The sequence below is a fragment of the Rhincodon typus genome, chromosome 18 (genome assembly GCF_021869965.1).
Source record: "Rhincodon typus isolate 14 chromosome 18, sRhiTyp1.1, whole genome shotgun sequence".
Lineage (NCBI taxonomy): Eukaryota > Metazoa > Chordata > Chondrichthyes > Orectolobiformes > Rhincodontidae > Rhincodon > Rhincodon typus.
In genome coordinates, this window is record NC_063349.1 from 18,112,056 (window position 1) to 18,136,768 (window position 24,713).

The following is a 24,713-nucleotide window of genomic DNA, read 5'->3' on the forward strand; positions in this document are numbered from 1 at the left end:
TGAGAGGGGCTCATGAAGTGAGTGAATTTGGCATGCAAGTGTACAGGCTCCTAAAGGCAGCAGTCCAGGTAGATAAGGTTGTCAAGAATTCTTGCTCTCCTTCATTGGCAGAGGTACAGAATGCAAAAGAAGGGACATAATGATCAAACTGTATAAGACACTGGTGGAGGCCACAACTGGGGTATTATGTGCAGTTCTGGTCACCACATTACAGGAAGGACATAGTTGCTCTGGAGAGACTGCAGTGAATATTTACATGAATATTGTGAGGGCTGAAGAATTGTAGCTGTGAGGAGAGATGGGAGAGGTCGGGGTTGTTTTCTTTGTAACAGAGAAGGCTGAGGGGTGACATGATTGAGGTATACAAAACTATGAAGGATAGAGATAGAGTAGACAGGAGGAACCTGGTTCCCTTGGCAGAGAGTTAAAAAACAAGGAGTCATAGATTCAAGCCATGTGGCAGAAGGATTAGAGGGGACGTGAGGAAAAATGTTTTTGTGCAGAGGATGGTCGGTGTCTGGAATTCACTGCCTTAGTTGGTGGTGGAGGCAAAGACCCTGAACTCTGATAAAATATACCTGGATCTGTACCTTAAGTGCTGTAAGCTGCAGGGCTATGAGCTGTGTTCAGGAAGATGAGATTAGAAAGGGCATGTGGGGGTCTTCGGGTCAGCATAGAAAAGATGGCCAAATGACCCCCTTCTATCTTGCGTCATTTCTATGGTTTCTATGAATGTGATGCATGTGCAGAGAGTGATGAAAATGATACTGACTACTGCTAACACACTGCTTTGCTAATAAATCATAATTTTCTCTGTGATTATTTGCATCAAGTAAGCTCAAGTAATTTGTAACTGCAATGATGTGTATGCACTTTTTAATGAAAAGGGTGGATAGGCTTTGGGAAGTCAAGTAGCGAGTTACATGCTGCTGGATTCCTTGTCTCAGATCTTCTCATGGCCATAGAATTTGCATGGCTAGTCTGCTTCATTTTTGGGTCAATGGTAATCTCCAAAAAGTTGATTGTAGGAGATCCAGTGATGGCAATGACATTGAATATCAAGGAGCAATGGTTAGATTCTTTCTTGTTGAAGATGGTTATTGCCTCACACTTGCATCGTGCAAATGTCATTCATGTGCAACTTGTCAGCTCAAGCTTGAATGTCATCCAGGTCTTGACACATTTGGAAATGGGCTGCTTTGGTATCTGACAAGTTGTGAATGATGCTGAACATTCTGCAGTTTTCATTGAAATCTTCATTTCTGACCTTACACTGGTGGGAAAGACATTGATGAAGAACTTAAAGATAGTTGGGCCTAGGACACTACCCTCAGAAATGCTTGAAAAGATGCTTTGGAGCTAACATGACTGACCACTAACATCCACAACCATCTACCCTTGTGACACTTATCACTCCATTGGCTGGAGAATTTCCTCCAAATTCTAATTGACTCTAATTTTTCTAGGGCTGCTTGAGGCTATAATTGTTCAAATGATGTCAAGGGCAGACACGTCCATCTATGGAATTCAGCTCTTTTTTTCATGTTTGAATGAAGGCCATAATGAGGTCAAGGACTGAGTGGCCCTGGCAGGATCTGACTGTCAGTGAGGAGGTTAATGGTGAGTGGGTGCTGCTTAATAGTACTGTTCATAATACCTTCCACCATTTTACTGATGATCGAGAGTGGACCGATGGGGCGGTAATTAGTTGGGTTTGATTGATCCTGCTTTTTGTGTGCAGGACCTATTTGGACAATTTTCCACAGTGGCGGGTTGCTGTTTTGGAACAGCTTGGCTGGATAACACACCTTCAGTATTATTGTTGGCTTGTCATCAGGGCCCAGAGCCTTTTAGTGCCTCCAGCCATTTCTTGAAAGCACATGGTGTGAACCAAATCAGCTGAAGGTTTACATCTGTGAAGCTGGGGACTTCAGAAAGAAGCTGAAATGGATTATCCATCTGGAACTTCGTATCAAGATTGTTGCAAATGCTTCAGCCTCATCATTTAACCCGCTGTTCTGGCCTCCCCAATTATTGAGGATGGGGATAATTGTGGAGCCTCCACTTCCACCGAGTTGTCCAATTGTCCACCATTATTCACGGCTCGGTGTGGCTGCACTGCAGAGCTTAGATCAATCCATTGGTTGTAGGTTCACTTGGCTTTATCACCTGCTTTTTATGCTATTTGGCACATAACTGGTTTTGATTTGTAGCTTCAATAGACTTAAGCCTCAGTTTTAGGCATGCCTCGTGCTGCTCCAAGCATCTTCCTGCACTCTTCTTTGAGCTATGGTGGACGTCCTGTCTTTGTGGTAATGATACAGGGGGGGATATGTTAGGCCATTAGATTATAGATTGTGTTTGAGTGCAATCTGCAAGCCCACAGTACATCATGGATGTCTAATCATTATTACTAGACCTGTTCAAAGTCTATCCCAGACAGAGCCCCACAACACAATGGAAGGTATCCTTGATATAAAGATGCAACTTTGAATCCAAAGGGACGGTGCAGTGGTCACTCTTACCAATGCTGTCATGAACAGGTGCATCTGTAGCAGGCAGATGAGTGAGGTTGAGGTCAAGTATGTTTCTGTCTCTTTCTGGGGGTATGGAAGCTCTGTAGCTCAATCTGGTAGTATGACTGAGCCTATTATATGATCTGTGACATTACACTGACTTTTAGAATGGGAACCATATTAAACTGTCATTAACACACATGGTAGATATTACTGACACTCAACTATTGATATTTTAACACTGGAAGGTCCCATACAAAAAATTATTTCATGTCTCAATTGGATCCCCTAGTGTGTATTGATTTTGGATGCTTTTGATTAGAGACATGTGCATACTTTCAACCTGAAGTACACTTATCAGTTTTGCATATTTACTATCTGAAAAGCTGTTAATTCTGTGGGGTGATTTGTTTCTCTATGACACCAACTTTTCACGATAGCCAGGTGAACTACTTCTAAAAACATCAATGCTGATTTGCTCCCTGAGGCCTGCACAATAAAATAATTGCGAATTCCCCAACTGGTGCAGCCAGGGCTCTGCCCGGAATAGCTGACTGCCATATTAACATATTTAAATCAGACTTCCATTTGGTTTGGACCTTGATGTAATTTTTCTTGCATTTCATGGGTAGAGCTAGCATCGAATGTACTGCTTCAACTTGACCGACCATTGCGTAACCAAGCCAAAGTGCACAAAGAATACTCAGAAAAAACATTCCCTTTAAAATTTTAAAGTGGATTTTTTTTAATGGGAGCAGCTCCTTTGTCATTTTTTTTCTACCACTAAGGTGATAACCAACTCAATTTTGTGCAGGATCCACCTGATTAATGAACTGTTAATGTCACTCACTACTGAGAGAAAGGGAAGGTGAATGAGGTAGTTGTTTCGACTTTTTTGATCCCATGCTGAATTGTACATTTTGAAACTATCCTCTGCATCTGCTACTTAACCCATCACAATCCCCACATGCAATACAAGCATCAATATAACACAACTTCAATAGGTTTCAATTTGCTGTCTTGGAATATATGCAATGTTACAGACACTTAACAAATACAGCATGATTTACTTTATATTTGCGCATGAATTGTTAAATATGGCAGTCTAGAGTGAGCATGCATTTATTGAGAGCTTCAATGAAGAATAATGGAAAAAGAAGAATAGGAGAAAAGGAAGAGAACGGGAGTAAAGGAGAGAAAAGTGAAGCAAGGAAGGGGGAGAAAATGGAGAAAAGGAGGGAATAAAATGAAGCAAGACCAGGGATGGGCGAATGGAGATGGAGGAAAAGAATCTAGTGGGAATGGGGAAGAGGAGGAAACTAAGGGAAATCAGTAATAGTGCTTACGTTTTGCCCTTTCCATCAGGTTAGCATCGCTCATTATGGCACTTGTCTAGTTTACACCCACCATATTAGCAACTTCAGGTTCTCTGGTTCCAAGTTTCTTCACCAAGGATGTTCTAGAACTCTATGTAATTACATACAGACAGTTCATTCCAACACATTAGGTACCTATGTTCTTAACCATAGACCAAAAACAAACCACTCTAATGAAAAATTTCCATCAATGCAAATGATCAGCATCTCTTACCATACAGCCTCCACTTAACAAGGTCCTTTTAATCTAACCGACAAATGCAGCTGTCAGAACTCTATTTTTCCTTTGTTTTTGGTGTTTAAAACATAGGATTCGGCAACAATATATTTCAAAAGGCCACTTCATGTAGATCAGTAAGCACAACAGTTATCAACACTAATGCAAACATAAACAAATGAAAAAGTTGAAAGATGTTATTAAAGTATAAGTGGTTATTTTTGTTTTGAATGATAATTAAACAACTGGAATCTGCTTATACGTAATCACAAACACTTCTTATACATAGAAAGTCTGTGTAGCTAATTGTGGCCTTTAATCCTATGGAATCAATGTGATAATCTTATGCTAGTTTTAATGGCCACGTATTTTAGTTTGATTTGGCAAACTTTTCTGAAGATACAATGCATACTAAATAATTTCCACTTTTGTCTCTTAGTACGTTAAACCAAACAGCTCTTAAATTAGCTCATTTTGAAATCTTCAAGACATTATTAGGGTGTTTCATGTTGATTAACTTCCCCTCATCTCTCTACTCCCAATCAAGTCTACAATTAATATTTTGACATTTGGCATCGTGGTGTACAATTCACAGTGATGTATTGTAAAATTAGATTTCAATCTGGAATAATCTGGATTCAGAACACTCTTGGCATTAGCCATTCTTTTGTACAGTTAATACTTTTATTGTTAGTCAGTCTTCAGCCTGCATATCACAGTGCCATGAAACTGCTAATACCATTCCAGACCGATGACAACCGAAAGGATAATAAATAGTATTGTGTGCTTTAAACAAAAAAAACATTTCCATCACTGCTCCACTTTGTTCTCTTCAGTCTATATTTTTCTCGGTGTGACAAATGGCTGGAAGAACAGACTGATAAATCCTGTTGTGGCAAAGTTTTCAGAACCCTTCTCACCATGAAGTTATGAACTCTTTCCGTGGGACTTGACATAAAGTTTTCCATCTCTCTCTTCAACTTGTAATCCCATGTTGTTTAGCATGGCACTATCTGCCACACCCTGATATGACATCTGGGATATCACTTCTTGATTCTTCATGTTCTGTTCTGTAAGGATTCGAATGGTAAACACTGCCCACTGGCTCACAACTATAGTGCACTGAGTTAAGGAATGTGATTTACAGCAACGTTTTATAGAATACAACATAGTTAGTCAAAAATCACTAATACTCACGACTTCCACTGCCATCCTGTCAGTAGTTTTTGACTAAGATGGAGGAACTACATGGGCAGTCATGTACTCCTAACAGATTGGATTCAAAGACTTCCAAAGATACGATCCTATGACATATCAGATATGGTTAAGCCATTATTAAATCACATAATAATGTTTTTTACCCCCAAATTGTTATTGTTCAATTTGCACAGAGCAGCAGCACATTAATGGTCTGGGACAGAAAAATTACCTTCTGATTTATCCTGTTCTATTCTTTGAAATCCAATTTCAGGGCAATCATATTTTCTGTCGGTTCACTAATGTTCTTTAGGGAAGGAAACTGCCATCCTTACTTGGTCAGGCCTATATGTGATTCCAGACCTACAACATTGTGGTTGACTCTCAACTCCCTCAGGACAATTACGGATGGCCAATAAATGCTGGCCTGGCCAGTGACACCGACATCCCGTGAATGAATTTTAAAAAAGACACCTGGTGTCTTCAGGACAATTCATAATAAATTAACAAAGTAAACGGAAAACAATATTTATACTGCATGAAAGGACAGTGCTGTTTGGTTGGCAAGTGGGTTCTGGGGCAATTGTTAGATTGTTGATGATAACTGATAGCTAACTACCAAGTTTTGTTTAAATTTTAAACTGATTAGTCAAGGTATTTACCTAAGAAATGAATCAGAGAATGGTTGTAACCTATTTAGTTGACTTTAAATAGATGCAGTGTATGTACATGTTCTTTCTGCCTGTAAAGAACAGGGCTCTCTATATTAATACCTATTTATATACAGCTTCCAGTAAATCCAAGACAAAACTGAGTTGAAAGCATCAAAAAATGCAATTTTACAGATGTAAAATGTATAATATCTGATCCTTGTCAGAGAATTTCTGGGTGAAGATTTTGGTATTGTTATCATCTTTTCACCTGTACATTATGCTGTACTGAGATTATGGAATGCACTTGTGAGTAAACTACTAGCTATTTATAAACCAAAAATGCTTGTACATTTTCATATGGAACATGAGAACTGTTGCCTACTTGACAATTTCTTCATAAATACCTTCACTGTCAATTTGTGCACATCTAACACGATAGCATTCATGAAGCCTGCTTACTGAAACTGCAGCAATATTACGGTTACTGTAGCAATGAGTTTTGAAGAAATATAATTGGATTCAAAATATTAACTCTGTTTCCCTCTCCACAGAAGCTGCCAAATCTGCTGAGTAACTCCAGCACTTTTTAAAAATTTAATATTTCCTGTGTCTCTTTGGTCAGTTCTGACTCCATATTCTTTGGCAGTAACTTGTCTCTTATAGATTTTTTATTGAAAAATAATAAAGCTTCAGCAGTAGCTTAAAGTAAATAACTATAAAATCACAGGGGCTGAATGGCGCATAAACTTGCAGAAACTGAAGAAACCTAGTTACGCTCTGCCCATTCTTTTATGGGTTTTTTTTTTAAAAAGTAAAACTTTACTTTGGTTAATTTTATTTTGACATCCAAACATTGATGGCTTAATCTGTTTTTTCCCTCCAAGCACATGTCAAAAAAGTAGGTTATGCATAAACATGAGGCTACTTGTTAGCACAGTGCATTAAACTCAAACTTCCAGATCATTTTGAGCACAAGAAGAACATAAGAGTTACAAGAGATTAAAGAAAGTTCAACCTAACATTCACCTTACTCTCTTGTTCATCTGCCCACTGACAGGGGAAAATAAAGCACATTGCTAAAGAAAATCCCTAATCCTTTTGACACTTGAGCATCTCATTGTATATTAAGCCTCATGAAAAGCTACTAATGTTTCCAAGGTTACTGCAAGCCGGGCCATGATCCTGTTTGTTTCCATTCTGTAGGATGCAATATATCCACAAGAGCTAGGAGTGAGCAGGATACAGATCTAAGTTTCATTTAATGCTCTTACCCAAAAACAAACAAATCTTTTTTTTTTACAACAGATCTTTGGTAGGAAAACATGAGTTTGCCATTTAACAATCATGTATCAAACTACTGGAAATTTCAAGATTTTCTCTAAGAAATAGCACATTTAATATAAATATCAATTTGAATACATGATGAATGATAAGAAACTTGTTTCCTAAAAGAACAAGAAAAATCAGATATAATTTCTTTGATTAAAGGTAGAAGCCATCTGTGAAACAATGCAGTCGACTCTTTAACTTAGAATAATAAAATGCCATGGAAACAGACTGCTCACGCTTGAAGAGGGGAAGAGGATGCACTTGGAAGCCAAAAAGAACTTGGCTACCATTTCTGTTAATGATCTGAACTACTCTGTAGCATAGCAACAAAAAATAGATAAATCTAACAAAGAAAAACAATTATTTCCCAAGACGTGGGTGCATTTAGTTACAGTTTGCTAATGTAAGCTGTGATTTAGTACACAGGATGTTCACGATTTCTGTGGCTTCACTTTTTCTTGCTTTCATTAGTGGTTGTGAGCTAAGAGAGATTGCAACCTGAATTCATGCAAAAACTACAAATGAACTCATTCATTAACTTAACCAACTTCTTTGCTTATTGAATACAAATACCCATTGGTCAAGATAGCACCCGTAACTTAGTAGCCATGATATTATGAGCTCATCAAGACAGTCATGTCTGAAAAGACGGACAACCAACAATGGAAATGTAACCTCACCTAACAATATGTCTGTTCCACACATGTAGTTCAAAAGTGCTATGTGGGGCAGAGTGAGCTTCAGTTTTGATTGTGGGGGTGAAATGGGAAAAAGAGCAACAAACTAGCCAAAGGACTGTAAGCAAAACCTGCTTTTAAAATTATACCTTCTCAATAAGATCTGGCTGTGTGTCAGTTGCCCTAGTTCAGTGATGGATCTTTTCCAAATATTTTCATCAATAAATTGGAGAAGGAATTTGGCATAAAGTAGCTATGTTCATTGATAACAAATGTAGAGCACTGATGGGATCTTGGAAGATGGTAACAGATATGAAGAGCAATGAATAATTATTTCTCGAATTTTCAGCCCTATCTCAAATCGCCCCCAACCCTAACAACCCTCCAAGATATTCGCGCTCGTCTATCCTGGTCTTTTGAATATTTCTGATTTTACTTGCTATATCATTGACAATCAAGTCTCTGCTTCTGAGGCCCTAAACTCTATATTTCATCTCTTAAATCTTTCCAGTACTCAATATTTTTTCCTAAGGTGTTCATTAAACCTCTCTCTTTGATCAAACTTTGGGCCGTCAGCACTAACATCACCTTATGTGGCTCAGTTTCAAATCATGCTTTGTAACTCTTGTTTAACTACTTTAAAAGCACTATACTGGTACAAGTTATTGTTATAATATTAGAAAGCTGAGGCCAATAAAAATACAACCCTGGGGTGTACTGCACAGACCGTTCATTATAAATCTGTAACTGTGATAAGTAAAATTATTCTGGACTTCAGTAAGACCTTATTTGAAATACTAAGTACAATTTTAACCCCTTCCCATTTCTAAAAGAAAACTGAGATGGAAGAACTGTGTGAAAGGACAACAGGTACACCAGTAAAGCTGCGAATATTGAGATATGGAGGTATGTGTACTGAGAGTTTTTGCAAGTGCTGGAGGAAGAAGACTGGGAGAATAGGATGAATTTGCTCAATGAAGAAAGCAAGCTCATTACAGATAAGAAACCAAAAACTCACAACCGTAAGGGGAGAGATAATCTAGGCACTTTAAAATGGAGCACTATGCACACTACAGTCAATACTGATCGCATCTGGTACAAATTGTCAATGCTTACTTGTTATCTTAAATGCTTCAGGGACTTATTTTTGAAATGTAGGTATTTAAGTAGATAAATGCAATGTCCATAAGCTGACCAATGGTATTCAACTGGAAACAACATTCACTTGCACTTCCTTTGAGTAAAGGGAAGACCCTTTAGAACAGAGATGAGGAGAAACTTCTTCAGCCAGAGAGTGATGAATCTATGGAATTCATTGCAACGGAAGGCTGTGGAGGCCAGGTCATTGAGTATATTTAAGACAGAGATAAATAGATTCTTGATTGTCAAGGGGATCAAAAGTGACAGGGAGAAATCAGGAGAATGGGTTTGAGAAACTTATCAGCCATGAATGGTGGAGCAGACTTAATAGGCAGAATGACCTAATTTCTGCTCCTATGTCTTATGGGCTTAATATAGTTTACTCATGCACGGTTTAATGCTGTGATCTCCTTTACACTTGGGAAAGCAAATTTAGATCGGGTGACCAAATTATGGACCACGTCCATTCAGTCCACAGGTATAACCTTGAGTTTCCGATCGCCTATCATTTTAATTCTCTGCCCCTCCTCACACTGAAATGTGGTGACATCTAAGAACAAAGATGCAATGACGAAGGTCAGTGACAGAAATGATTGGCAGTGACCAGAAGTATCAGGGAGTAGAGTATCAGCTCCAAAATGGCAATCAGGTCACACAATCCTACAATGGCATGAAACAATATTTGTTTAAAATGTCCACTGATAAATGAGAATATGGATTCTTCTAACGGACAGATGTAAAGTAGAACGATTAAAATGAGGTAACCTAAACAAAGGACATAATTGGCTTAAATGTTGTAAATTGTAAATGCATCTCTAAGATACCTTAAGTTGTTTGGACTGCAATCAGATGCAATCTCATTCGTGACTTGCAACAAATTGTTACAGATTAAATGCAAGGATAAAAGTATGTAAAACTTCAAGGCAGTCTGTGCTGCAGCAGGTATGACCAATTCTATAATGAAGACATTTCCTCATGGCAACATGGTGTCAGAACTGTATCTGCATCTAGCTCTTCTGAAAATTGAGTGGTAAAAAAACTTCTAGGGTGATAATACACTCAGTTAAAAGGAGAACTGCCAATATACTGATGAGATGCGAAGCATAGCACCTTTTAAACCATGCATACGAATGAAGATATTTACCATACAACTTTATACTGGAAATAACATCACTTAATAACAACACTGACAAATTATGCTACCTAGCAAACCTAACACTGAAAATGATTAAAAACCAAAAGAACTGCGGATGTTGTAAATCAGGAACAAAAACAGAAGTTGCTGGAAAAGCTCAGGTCTGGCAGCATCTGTGAAGAAAAAAATCAGAGTTAATGCTTCAGGTCCAGTGACCCTTCCTCAGTTTTTGTTTTTGTACTGGAAATGATTACTTTGAAATAGTTGATAAACTTAATAATAGTTGATAAACCTGTTACGATTAAAAAGAAATGTCAGACATTAAGACAAGCTGTCCTCAAAATTACAAGAATGCTTAAAATACAATCTGGCCTTGTCTTATCAGTAGACCAATCTTGTCAGCTGTCTCTTGTCTTTCAAAATTGTTTTTAATTGCTGTGAAAATGAAGAGGTAGAATAATGCAATAATAATGATTGCCCAGTATCACTTGCAACATGCAAAGTTATCACTTTTACCCTAGTTTTATCAAGCTCCAGGAACACAATGCTTGTAAAAACACCAGCCCAATTTAAAGATAATGTAAATTTTATTTTTCTGCAAGGAACAGAAAAAAGTGCATGTTGCAAAACCAGAAGAACTGTATTATCCGGATAATTTCAGGAATGGAGAATGTAACTCTTCTCTCTTCCCTCCTAAAATCTACCGACAGTTTTGAAATCAAGGTGAGGAGGTTACCAGTGTACTCTGAAAATTCTATTCAGTTGTCTGCAGTTAGAGCACAATCTGTACTATCGGAGAGCTGCTGGAGTTCATCTCTAGAGTAAATCCTCATTATGATTACATACAGCAATAAAGACAAATTTTTCACTATTTCTAAACATACTTCAGAGGGCGACAAACAGGAGGCTGGGAGAATGCAGCAGTCCAGGCAGCATCTGGAGGAAAGGAGCAGTCAACTTTTGGGTATTCCCCTTCTTCAGGGCTGGATGTGGGGGGTAGGGAGAGCTGCAGATAAAGGGAGGGGGGAGGGGAGGAGGCAGAATGGTGGTGATACGTGGACAGTGGTGGTAGGTACCACCAGGCTGGTTGATGGGAGGCATGAATGTGGTTGGTGGCTGGAAGAGAGGGTCAAAAGGTGGAATGGAAGGGGAGGTGGGGGATGGGTGACAAGGTGATTTGAAATTGGAGAACTCAATGTTGAGTCCTCCAGTCTGTAGGACTTCAGAGGGCATATATTTCATTTGGGAAATCTCACCAGTCGCGAGGTTGTTTTGAACACAGATCTCTGCTTGAAATATACAATACATGAATTTAGTCATATGTCCTTGAAAAATTAACTACTTTACCTTGGATATAAACTCACTGATGACTTGATTGATATTGGTAGCAGTCTTGCCTAAGTCATCAAGTTTTTGGCTCAAGATCCAGTCCAAGAGCTGAACACAACAATTTAGCCTGACACTTCCATGCAGTTCTGGGGAACGCTGCACTGTCAGAGGTGTTATTGTTCAGATGAGACCTTAAATTGAGGCTGTCTCTTAGGTGGATGTAAAAGATTCCACAATACTATTTCAAACAAAAGCATTGGAATTATCCTCAGGTCCTGACCAATGTTTAATACCTCAATCAACATATTAAAATCAGACCACCTTATCATTTTTGCTGGGCATAAACTGGCTGCCATGTTTCCCACAATTCAACAATCATTATGTTTCAAAAGTACTTCACAATGTCCAATATTCATGAAAATGTTATATAATTGCAAATCTTTGAGTCATTTGAACTTAATGCAAAGTTTATTATTCTTTGAGCTGATTTGCATGACAAATTATTAGTCTGAATTCTGGAAAGAATGAAAACATGTTTTAAACTGTCTTTTGTAGTAAATATGCAAATGTATGTTACATAGAAGAAGATTCAACTGAATTTTTTAAAAATAATGGAAAAACAAACAATAGCACTTGTCTAACTGGTATATCAGAGGTAATTATTGTGAACAACTGCTGTATCAAGTACTTGCTGGATATCAGTGCTTTAGTGTCCTCTTTCCTCTTTAGGAAAGGCAATCAGAAGCGAGGCACGTCTTAAGCCTATTTTCACAAATGTATCCACATGATAAGGCTTAATCAATGTTTTTGGGGAATGCTGAAAAACTGGTCTAAGATGGCGAAATTTAAGTCTGATTTTAAACTGAGGCCTGATACAACAATCCAGGCTGAGCATTTGAATCCACATAGTAAATTTCAGTTAAGCTGGCCTTTCATATCAGAGTCACATCACTTACAAAACAGATTCTGTCTAAGAACCACTTATGTAAAAACCTCAGTTTTTCAAAGGGCATGAACACAGCTGATTCATAACAAGGCAGCAGAGGAATACTTATATGGAAGATGAGAGTCAGTTTGTATCACCATGGGAAATTAACACGTTTATTCCAGAAAGAGTACTTGGGTAAAATTTATTCTACTGTTGACATGATGAATAATAATATTGGTACTGTTAAATAAATTATTTAAATACTCATTAGAGCAGCATTTAGTAACTTACTATCAAGCTCTGCAATGCTGTCAATATCCTAGAACAATTGTAAATTGGAATGGTAGAGGTACGAGATAAATGTAACCATTTAAGGTCACAAATTCCCTGGGTATACATCCTCATCTGTTGAATGAGGCCAGAAAAGAAATATGTTCAACACTATTATTATTAGGGAATAGTAATGAAGGTGAGGCAGGATTAGAAACAAGAAAATGCATTTATCACCTATATTTAAGAAAAATAATTCCAATCTAGTGGATTACAGACCAGTGTATCAAAGTTATTTTTTTTTCTGTTGGAACCTGGGTAATGCTGGCAAATCTGCATTTTTCCCAATCTTCTGAGATGATGATGGCAGGTCTTATACATGAACCACTCTGATATTAGTTCAAAAACAACTGATGGGGCAAGTATTTAGTCAAAATGAGTGCAAAATAAATTTAGATAAAAATAGATGATGTTTTGACTTAAGTTTGTGCTAAAAATTACATATGGTCTATTATCAGGATAGAAGAAGGAAAACAAAATAGAATTTTTCAATACTGTAGTACATGTTAGAAGGACAATGCCTTAACGAGCTGAATAAATCTATGTCGACCCAGTATTTTTGTTTGGCATCCTTCCATCCATTTAACAAAAGGTTCATCCTGCATTTACATTTTCACATATTCAGGACTCTTAAAATTTGTGTCAAAAGACTTAAATTTTCCCAAGTATTTAAGATACTATATGAAAATCAGTCTTCAATTGCAGAACTTATTCAAATATCTACAACTTTTATCTATCATTGGTAACAGCAATGATGTCCTGTCTTTAAAGGTAATTGAAGATTTTTGAGACATTTATTTATTAATTACTCTCTTGATGGATTCAGAATATCTGTTACATTATAAATGGCCAAAACAAGTAATTCAAAATAAATCTTTTTGTATATACATGTATTATGCAGATGAAATAACCATTTTGTTTGTTAGTCTAGTTCATATTATCGCTAAATCACTGAGCTTTTGGAAATAATAATGAAAGAGTAATCACATATATCAAGCAAAATTGTGTGACTCCTGTACTTCAACATAACAGTTCACACAATTACATCAGGGTGGGAAAAAGAAATAAGGTGCCTTAAGGGAGGTGATGGCCTAGTGGTATTATCGCTGGACTGTTAATCCAGAGACCCAGATAACGCTCTGGGGACCTAGCTTCGAATCCCGGTAGATGGTGGAATTTGAATTCAATAAATATCTGCAATTAAGAGTCTAACGATCACCATGAATCCATTGTCGATTGTTGGGAAAAGTCCTTCTGGTTCACTTTAGGGAAGGAAACTACCATCCTCACCTAGTATGCCCCACAGCAATGTGATTGATTCTTCTCTGCCCTCTGGGCATTTAGGAATGGGCAATAAATGTGCCTAGCCAGTGACACCCTCATCCCACGAATAAATAAAGAAAATTTCTTTGTACACCTGAATCCACATTTTTGAGGCCAAAAATGCAGGTCTGAACTGAACCTGTACCACAGAAGACCTAACTTGATAGCTTATGATTGTCCTTTGTGGATTACATGATCATCATATGTCCAACTCCACCAAAGTTCTGAGAACAGAAACTGTACACAGTTGAATAAACTGTAATGATGTACTCCATTAGTCTGAAAAAATACAAACCCAACAATGCATGTGCACTGACCAATCCAATGAACCACAAGAACTGGCATTTACCTGTTTGTACTGTATTCAGGCAGTAAACCATAGGGCTCATCAATATGTAATAGACCATGAGGCAAACAACATGGAAGAAATGTGTATTACTTGTGCAGTGTATTTAATCTGACAAGACCACAGCCACAATGAAATGATTAATTCATAATACAATATAATAAAAATAAAATACTGCGAATGCTGGAACTCAAAAACAAAGCTCTGGAGAAACTTAGCAAGGTTTGCAACATCTGAAAAGAGATCGAGAGAGAGAAAGAAAGAGAGAGAATTAGCATTTCAAGTCTTTTCTTCAGAACTTCTGTTGCTGCCAGACCTGCTGATAGTCTCCATAATACAACATAATCTGATTTATCACCACCCCTTATAATAATAATTTTGGTGCCCTTTCATCAAGAAAATCTACATGGTTACAAAAAAAAAATTGTTGGACCCAAAAGATTAATCAGCAAACTACGAATGAAATGTTACTCCTGAAGAGCACATAAACTGAAAACACATATTCCAATGATGAAAATAGGATTGAAATAATTTGCCATCATATAATTTCATAAGCACAACTTGTGGATTAGCATTATCCAGATCCAAAAAGAAACAATGGCTTGCCTAATCAGAATATGACAAATGTCATTTTTCAAGAGGTACAGATAAAATGTGCAGTTATAGGAATCAGCAGGCTTGGTGAACAGTACCAAGTTACTGATGTAGTTTATCTTTGTGGTCTGTATGCCACGCAGTTCCAGTTCACAACTGTACATTTCATATTATCATATTGACTTTTTAAAATTAAATTTACAACTCTTTTTCAGATAGAATTTCAATGAGAAAAAACATCACAGTAAACATGGTAACATTTCACTGACAATTTGTTAATGAACAATTGAATCTGTCTAAATGCTTTATAATACATTATTCACCTCAAATGAAATTTCCAATTTCCAAAATAATGCATTAATCTAAATATTCAAAGAATTGTATATTTTTATAACAACATGATTATATTTATCCCTCAATTATCTTTTATGCATTTATTTACCTTCATTAATGTCTATACTTAAATACCTCATCCTATTTCAAAAGCCTGGGCTTTGATTTGCACTTGGTATGCACCATATCCCAGGATACATTGATGTGGAGGTGCTGGTGTTGGACTGGGGTGAACAAATGTCAGAAGTCACACAACACCAGGTTATAGCCCAATAGGTTTATTTGAAATCACAAGCTTTCAGAGCTTAACCCTTTCATCAGGTGAAGTGACAAAAAGCTTGTGATTTCAAATAAACCTGTTGGGCTATTTAATCTGGTGGCGTGTGTCTTCTTTGTCCAGGATATATCAGTAGCATTAATTGTATTAATACATTTAATTCAATTTCAAAACTAGTTGAACAAAAGCTGAAGTGAAAATTTCTAAAGCTTTATTTAGCTACAAACAATCATGCATGGTTTTTAAAACAAAGAAGCATTCTGATTGTTAACAGCAAGAGAATAGGTATGGGGGAATGGAAGATGGAATTTGTCAAACACTTCCAGGATCCAATGACAAAAGTCCAAATTTAATGTTTGTGAGGATTTTCCAGAAGTTACAAACTATTTCTAACATATCTGGGTTACTGTCACTTGTGAAGTCAGGACAATGTCCTCCCCTCATGCATGAAGGATGCCAAACTGCATTTAGAGTCTTTTATATAGAAAAATGTTCCATGAGGCTTAAGAGAGGCATAAAATAGGCCAAAAGAGAACATAATAGGAAGGGCAACCAAAAGCTTGGCCAAAGAGACAATTTCTGAGTAAAATCTTAAAAAAAAAGGAAGATGAAGCTTAAGGAGGGAGTTCCAGTACATGGATCTAAGGTGCAGCATTGGGGAACAAGCACTCAAGACTTGACCTGTGCAATACAGGAGAGGATTGGGTACAGCAGAGTTTTAGATTAGAAGAAGCTTGTTGAGAACGAAGGATATTGTGAGTTTATCCTATTTTTAAACATGCACTTGCATTAAATCTGACCTTTTAGGCCCAAGTTCATTCTCCAGTGATGTCAGAATAAGCATCCTCTGTGCTGCAAATCACATTTAGCTAAAAGAAGTGCTCCTTACATTCAGATAGCAAGAACTGCAGATGCTGGAGTCAGAGGTAACACAGTATAGAGCTAGAAAAACACAGCAGGCCAGGCCACATCAGAGGAGCAGGTAAGTTGACGTTTCGGGCCGGGACCCTTCTTCAGAAATGGAAAGGAAGCAGGAAAGAACTCAAGCATGGAATTAGGAGGGCTAAAAGTGATCATGAAATGTCCTTGGCAAGTAGGATTAAAAAGAACCCTAATGCATTTTATACTCATATTAGGAGCAAGAGGGTAGCTAGGAAAGGATAGGTCCACTTAAGGTTAAAGATGGGAATTTATGCATGGAGCCAGAGGAAATGGGTTATGTCCTTAATGAACACTTTGCATTGGTATTCACAGAGGAGAAAGACACGGATGAAGGTAAGTTTAGAGAGGATTATATTGATAATCTAGTGCATGTCAATATTAAGAAAAAGGCGGTATTGGTTATCTTGAAAAATGTTAAGGCAGATGAGTCACCAGGGCCTGATAGCAGCAATCTCAAGAAACTGGAGGAGACAAGGAGGGGATTGCTGGGGCTCTTTGTATCCTCTTCAGCCACAAGTGAGGTCCCAGAAAACTGGAAAATAGCTAATGTTCCTTTGTTTAAGGAGAGCAACAGGGATAATCATGGAAATTATAGGCCAGTGAGCCTTACATTAGTAATATGGGCATTATCGGAGAGATTCTCAGAGATAGGATTTACTCATACTTGGAAAAGAACAGACTTCTTAGATATAATCAGCATAGCTTTGTGTAGGGGAGGTCATGTCTCTCAAATTTGATTGGGTTTTTTGAGGGAGTGATGAAGCTAATTGATGAGGGTCAGGCAGTGGATATTGTCTACATGGAATTCGCTAAATCATTTGAGAAGGGCCCTCATGGTAGGCTGGTCGAGAAGATTAAGTCACATGGAATCCATGGTAAGTTGGTAAGTTGGATACAAAATTGGCTTATTCGTTGAAGACAGAGGGTGGTTGTGGAGGAGTGTTTCTCTGACTGGAGTTCTGTAATCAGTAGTGATCCACAAGGATCAGTGCTGGGATCACTGTTGTTTTGGATGAAAATGTAGGTGGTCTGATTAGTAAGTTTGCAGACATGAAAATGGGTAGAGTTGTGGAAATTTAGGATGATGCCAGGGCATAGATCAGTTGGAAACTTAGGTGGAGAAATGGCAGATGGAGTTTAATCTGGACAAGTGTGAGGTGATGCATTTTGAGAGGTCAAATGCAAGAGTTTCCTCTTTATAGTAAACGACAGAGCCTTTGGAGCATTGATATACAGAGAGATCTTGGCATACAAATTTACAGCTCTCTGAAAGTGGTACCACAAGTGGCTAAGGTGGTAAAGAAGGTGTACGGCTTGCTAGCCTTCATCGGTCGGGGTGCTGAGTACAAACGTTGGCAAGTCACATTGCAGCTGTATAAAACTTTAGTGAGGGCACATTTGGAGTATTGTGTGTAGTTCTGGTTGCCATATTATAGGAAGGATATGGAGAGGGTATAACAGAGGTTTACCAGGATGTTGCCTGGATTGGAGTGTATTGACTATAAGGAGAGGTTGGACAAACTTGGATTGTTTTTGCTGGAGTGTCAGAGGCTGATGGGTGACCTGATAGAAGTACATAGAGTAACAGAGATATACAATATGGAAACAGACCCTTCAGTCCAACTTGTCCGTACTGACCAGATATCCTAAATTTATCTAGTCCCATTTGCCAGCATTTGGTCCACATCCCTTTTAAACCCTTCCTAGTCATATACCCATCCAGATACCTTTTAAATGTTGCAACTGTACCAGCCTCCACCACCTCCTCTGGCAGCTCATTCCATACATGCACCATCCTCTGTGTGAAGAAGTTGCCCCTTAGGTCTCTTTTAAATCTTTCCCCTCTCACCTTAAACCTATGCCGTCTAGTTTTGGGCTCCCATACCCTGGGGAAAAATCTTGACTATTTACCTGATCCACGCCCCTCGTAATTTTATAAACCTCTGTAAGGTCACCCCTCAGCCTCTGATGCTCCAGGGAAAATATTCCCAGCATATTCAGCCTCTCCCTATGGCTCAAACCCTCCAACCCCAGCAACATCCTTATAAATACTTTCTGAACCCTTTCAAGTTTAACAACATCTTTCCCATAGCAGGGAGACCAGAACTGAACACAATATTCCAAAAGTGGCCTAACTAATGTCCTGTACTGCCACAACATGACTTCCCAACACCTATACTCTATGCACTGACCAATAAAGACAAGCTTGCCAAACGCCTTCTTCACTGCCCTGTCCACCTGTGGGTCCACTTTCAAGGAACTATGAACCTGCAGGTCTCTTGGTATAAAATTATGAGAGGCATGGATAGGGCGAATACTCAGAGCCTTTCTCCCACCAAGTGGAAGTGTGAAATACTAGAGGGCATAGGTTTAAGTTGAGAGGGGCAAAGTTTAAGGGAGATGTGTGAGACAGGTTTCTTTTTTACACTGAAGTTGGTAGGTGCCTGGAACCCGCTGCCAGAGGTGGTGGTAGAAACAGACATGATAGTACCATTTAAGAGGTATTTATGAACAGGCAGGGAATAGAATGATGTGGACTATATACAGGCGGATTGGATTAGTTTAGAAATGGCAACATAGTCAGCACAGGCATGGTGGGCCTGTTCCTGAGGTGCATTGCTCCATGCTCTATATATTCTGTTATGATTTCTGTGGCCTATATATACATTATGCACTGTTTTAATTGTGTGAAAGACATCATGGGTTATAAATGTATTGTTATAATTAATGTTCCAATTTATCACAATGGCGTGTTGGGCCATTTAAAGGTGAATGAGATTTTAAATGAAAGTAGAAAGTCCTGGAGAAATTCAGCAGGTACAGCAGCATCTGTGGAGAGATGTGAATGAGATTTTTGTTGTTCCTATTCATTGTAGACATGCTGCTTTACTTATGTCACACGTACGATTAAAAGCCTTTTAATACAATTTTATAATATATAAATCTGTATGAATGTGGTCAAACTATACAAATTTTAGTTTATAATATTTCCGAGACAAAGTGAAAGTATATTAGCCTTGTTGCTGCATATGTCAGCTCTGATGGAGTACGCTCACCATACATTCAACAACAGACTGACAGATAGAAGTTATACTGAGCCAGATCCATTAGCTGCTAGCTATCCTGTAATTTAGGTAAAAATGGAACAGTACATTAATCAATTCTCACAGGCTAGATGGGAAGTTACAGGTTACAGGTTCAAAAGGGGAGATCCTCTCATGAACCTGGCTCGTTGTGTAATGTCGGAAACAGCACAAACTTTAGATGTGAGACTATAAACCAATTTAAAAAATGAGGGACAGAAGGATCAAATTAATTCAGCAACTTGAGCCATAACAACTTTGTGAGGAAGAGAGTAAAAGATGCTGGTACGAAATATGGTCTTGTTAGAACTATCAAACTCTTCAAACGATGAAAAAGTCTATAAATTACTGACATTTAGATCTCCTTATCCACAGCAACTGCAGCTATACTAACAGTCTGGAGATTTATCACCAGAGATTTCTGAGCGACAAATTCATACAATCCACTTTTCATAATTGCTGTTTTTCCTACTCGGGAATATGGCTGAAGTCAGGAGCTGTGCAAGTGGAGGATTTCCATCATCATGTAGTGCAGTGTAGTACTGCTCCAGAATGCTGTACAACTTCACAGTCAACTTAACTGCAGATGGAAATATGTTCTCTTGCTGGTTGTCAATAATGGAATGCAACCTTTTCACTTGAGTGGATCACTTGTTATCCATCCTTCCAAGCATCACGAGGCTGATTGCAGTTAACTTCTCTGTCCTCCTTTCTTTCTTTATCCTCTACTTTCTTCTCTCCTTTTCATTAAGATCTATCTTCCTTCTGCCACTTTCCCACACTCTCACCATCTCCACTGTCTTTGGAATGGGAAATGGGGAGGGCGTATGTCTTGATTCAATTCAAATATTAGCTCATTCTTAACATAGTCGGACCTGAATACTATATGTTCTTTAAATTCCCTAAAGATTTTGAAAGTTTACTTTCAATCTTCACATCTACCATTTATGTGATCTTACAGGATAATATGGACATATATAGAATTTACTTTAACTTCTAATGCATGATTAGTATAACCTTGGAGGGCAGGTTCTTGGTTCCTTGAAAGTGGAGTTGCAGGTAGATAGGATAGTGAAAAAGTCATTTGGTATGCTTTCCTTCATTGGTCAGTACACTGAGCATAGCAGTTGGAAGGTCATGTTGTGGGTCTACAGGACATTGGTTAGGCTACTTTTGGAATACTATGTACAATTCTAGTCTCCCTGTTATAGGAACGGTGTTGTGAAACTTGAAAGGATCCAGAAAAGATTTACCAAGGATGTTGCGAGGGCTGGAGGATTTGAGCTAGAGGGAGAAGCTGAATATGCTGGGGCTATTTTCCCTGCAGCATTGGTGGGTGAGGGGTGACCCTATAGAGGATTTTAAAATCATGAGGGGCATGGATAGGTTGAATGGACAAGGTCTTTTTCCAAGGGTAAGGGATTTCAAAACTAGATGGCAAGGTTTAAGAGGAGAGAGGAAAGATCTAAAAGGGACCTAAGGGGCAACTTCTTCATGCAGAGGGTGGTGCATATATGGAATGAGCTGCCAGAGGAAGTGGCGGAGGCTGGTACAACTAAGGCATCTGGATAGGTATATGAACAGGAAGGGTTTATAGGGACATGGGCCAAATGCTGGAAAATGGGACGAGATTAATTTAGGATATCTGGTCAGGCTGGATAAGATGGACTGAAGGATCTGTTTCCATGCTTTACATCGCAATGACTCTATGACTCTAGCATTATGACAGAGGCTGGAGGAATGCGCTGTATCTCTCTCTAGTCTTATTACTCCACTGACCGTAACATAAATTTAAATGTGTTACCCAGACATCAGTATGCCCAATTAGATAATCAGGAAGGCTAATGGAATGTTGGCCCTTATTTTTGAGGGGATTGGAATAGAAGAGTAGGGAAGTCTTATCGCAGCTATACAAGGTGCTGGTGAGACCACATGGTCTGGTGAGTACTGTATTAAAACCCAAAAGAACTGCGGATGCTGTAAATCAGGAATAAAAACAAAGTTGCTGGAAAAGTTCAGCAGGTCTGGCAGCATCTGTGAAAGAAAAAACAGAGTTAACGTTTCGGGTCCGGTGAGCCTTCCTCAAAAGATCTGTTCTGAGGAAGGCTCACCAGACCCTAAATGTTAACTCTGTTTTTTCCTTCACAGACACTGCCAGACCTGCTGAGCTTTTCCAGCAACTTTGCTTTTGTGTTGGAGTACTGTATTGTTCTCTTTATTATTTCATTGGAGTCAGTTCAGAGAAGGTTCACTAGGATGATCCCTGGAATGGAGGGATTGCCTTATGGGCAGTCTATACAGGTTGGGAATCTGCTCTTTGGAATTTAGAAGAGTGAGAGGTGATCTCATTGAAACATGCAAGACTGTTAAGGGGCACGACAGAGTAAATGTGAGAGGATGTTTCCCATCAGGGGACAGTCTAAGACCAAAGGGCATGGTCTCAGAATTAAGGGGTGCCAATGCAAGATTCAGATGAGGAGGAATTTCTTCTCTCAGATGGTTGAGTGTCTTTGGAACTCCTTGCCACAGAGAGTTGTGGGGGCAGAGTCCTTGCATTTATTTAAGGCTGAGGTAGATAGATTCTTGATCAGTAGGGGAATCAAGGGTTATGGGGAAAAGGCAGGAAAGTGGACATGAGAAATGTGGGATCAGCCATGATCCTATTCAATGGAGGAGCAGACTCAAGGGACCAAATAACTTATTTCTGTCCTATTTCTTATGGATACTTTGTCAATATTAGGGTTAAAATAAAAAAGATTCAACCACCATATTTCTTTAACAAACAATAAAAAAATTGATAAATCATGAAAATCAGACTTAATTAGCAAAGATCTTAAGCTAATTAACACTATTTGAAATATGAACCTATAATTATCTACCCTCGTAAATATACGCACAATACTCACACACTCATGCACACCAAGAAAAAGGGAAAATTGATTTCTCTTTTCAGAGATTTATTTTGAGGGAGGCCAATGATGGTTAGTTCTTGAAGGCAAAAAGGATACGGCATGAATGTACAGATTTCTGAATTCTACAGAGGGGTCTAATCAAACATGGACAGTGTCTCTGGATCTACTACGAAACCAGATTTTCAAGAGGACAATCTGGTTTCACACAGCATTCACAATAAGGATTTTTCCAGAGACAAAGGATCAAACTGGGAAGCTTCAATCTTTCAGCAAGTTGATCATCAATTACTCCAAACAATATCCAAAGCAGGAACTTAAGCCTGGCACCCATATGCCCAGTCAGATGGTCTCCAGTAAACAAATAGTTATCCCAAGACATAGGACTACCAGCAATGCCTACTTTAAAAAAGTTGTAATGCCCTTTAATTGACCACTTTGGAAAAAAAATCCAAGTATCCACAATCTTTCAAAGTAAAATCCATGAAAATAATTAAATATGAAATCTTTATAACACTGGCCTATGAATTTGCTTACCTTCAAGTTAAATTCATTTCCCTCTAAGAGAAAAGTTTATTTTAAGGATTCTAATCACACCTTATTAGACATTGTCTATTGGCAATGTTGATTTTTTAAACAATTATTTTCTTCAGCTAAATTTCTACCCGTTGATTTCTATTCAGATCACATGCAGTCACTTCCTAATCTGCCACAATTGAATTAGAATCAGCCCCGTAATAAACCTTGATTCAGTGTTTCAAGATGCAATCAGACATTAGTTAAATCCTTTCTCTTTCCTAGTCTTTGTTTATTGGCTGCAGACAGCAGCACAATTGCAAAACACTGTTAAAGTCTATGACTTTATGGTTCGTCATTTGGAAGTGTAAATCACGTTGATGCTTTTGTTGTGTACAGATCTCTATTCAGAATTACTTACTACTGTACGAACCAATTCGGTTCCAGTCCATTACCCTGTAGTAGGCACTTCACACTCTGTAAAGACAACCTCGGTCAGCTTTTGAAGAAATCAGTTTCAGTGTTTTAGACAAAAACACATCTCCTAAAGCAAAGCCTTAATTCTGTATCTGGTTACTTTCAGTTCCTGTAATCTATAAACATTAGCTAATGTGTTTCTGAGTGTTTAGTTCCATCATAAAGTTTATAATTACTTTACTCGACAAACTCATCTCATTTTGAATACTGTAATCAATAGAATTTGATTTTAAAAAACACTTCAAGCTTATCTTAAATGAAATTGGCTTTTTCAGTCAGTTCAGGCTAAACTGACAACTTTTTTAAAAATGAAATGTGTACACATTACATGCAGCTTTCTACTGTCAGATGTTGAACGCCACCAATGTTGAATTTATTCTCAATATTTGCGTCTTTGTATGTGTTATTAAAAGTTGCCATTCTCACCAATCAGGAGACTGGCACTGGCACTGGCACTGGCACTGACCCCCGACCCCTCCCCCCCGGATCTACTTGCATGTTGAGAATTTATAAGCGCTGCATTGACTGGAGCTGGAGTGAGGAACTGTTGTCAATCATTTTGGGAAGTTAGTCTTAATGACTTTCAATGCAGTTTTTTTTGCTGACTAAGTACTTGTTCTTCAACTTATTCCAAATATTACTTTATACTCTGATGAAAAATCACAGTTTTATATATTAACTCTGCTCCCTCTCCACAGATGCTACCTGATATGCTGAGTATTTCCAACGTTTGATGCTTTTATTACCCAACACATCTGTGGTAAAATAAATAAAGCCGGGAGGGGAAGAACAAAGAAAGTACTAAGTAGTATGCCATAATTAACAGCATTACAATAAAACTTCAGTTGGTTATAGAATATTTTTCTACTAACAAAAATTAAATCTGAATCTTTTCATGCCATATGGACAAAATCTAGAACATTGTGAACCTTACTCAGTTCCAGTGCAATGACATTTCATAAATGGACATACTCTATGACAGTATAGTTTTTTTAAGCTTGCGTGTAATGTCCTGGTTCCCTGATCTTATACAAACTGCATTGCAAAGCCATTATTTAAGAAACGTCTGTTTGTTTTAGTTGCAAG

General features: G+C 38.1%; 1 protein-coding gene across 1 annotated transcript in view; it reads right to left on the minus strand.

The window, feature by feature from the left end:
• Positions 1-3,240: 3,240 nt before the first annotated feature.
• The window catches only part of atxn10 (ataxin 10), a 225,722-nt gene continuing 204,249 nt past the window's right edge, over positions 3,241-24,713 (minus strand). The window contains exon 8 of the mRNA XM_048607840.1: positions 3,241-5,221. Coding sequence (XP_048463797.1) covers positions 5,037-5,221 — 185 coding nt within the window. The 3' untranslated portion in view covers positions 3,241-5,036. The remainder of the gene's footprint in view (positions 5,222-24,713) is intronic.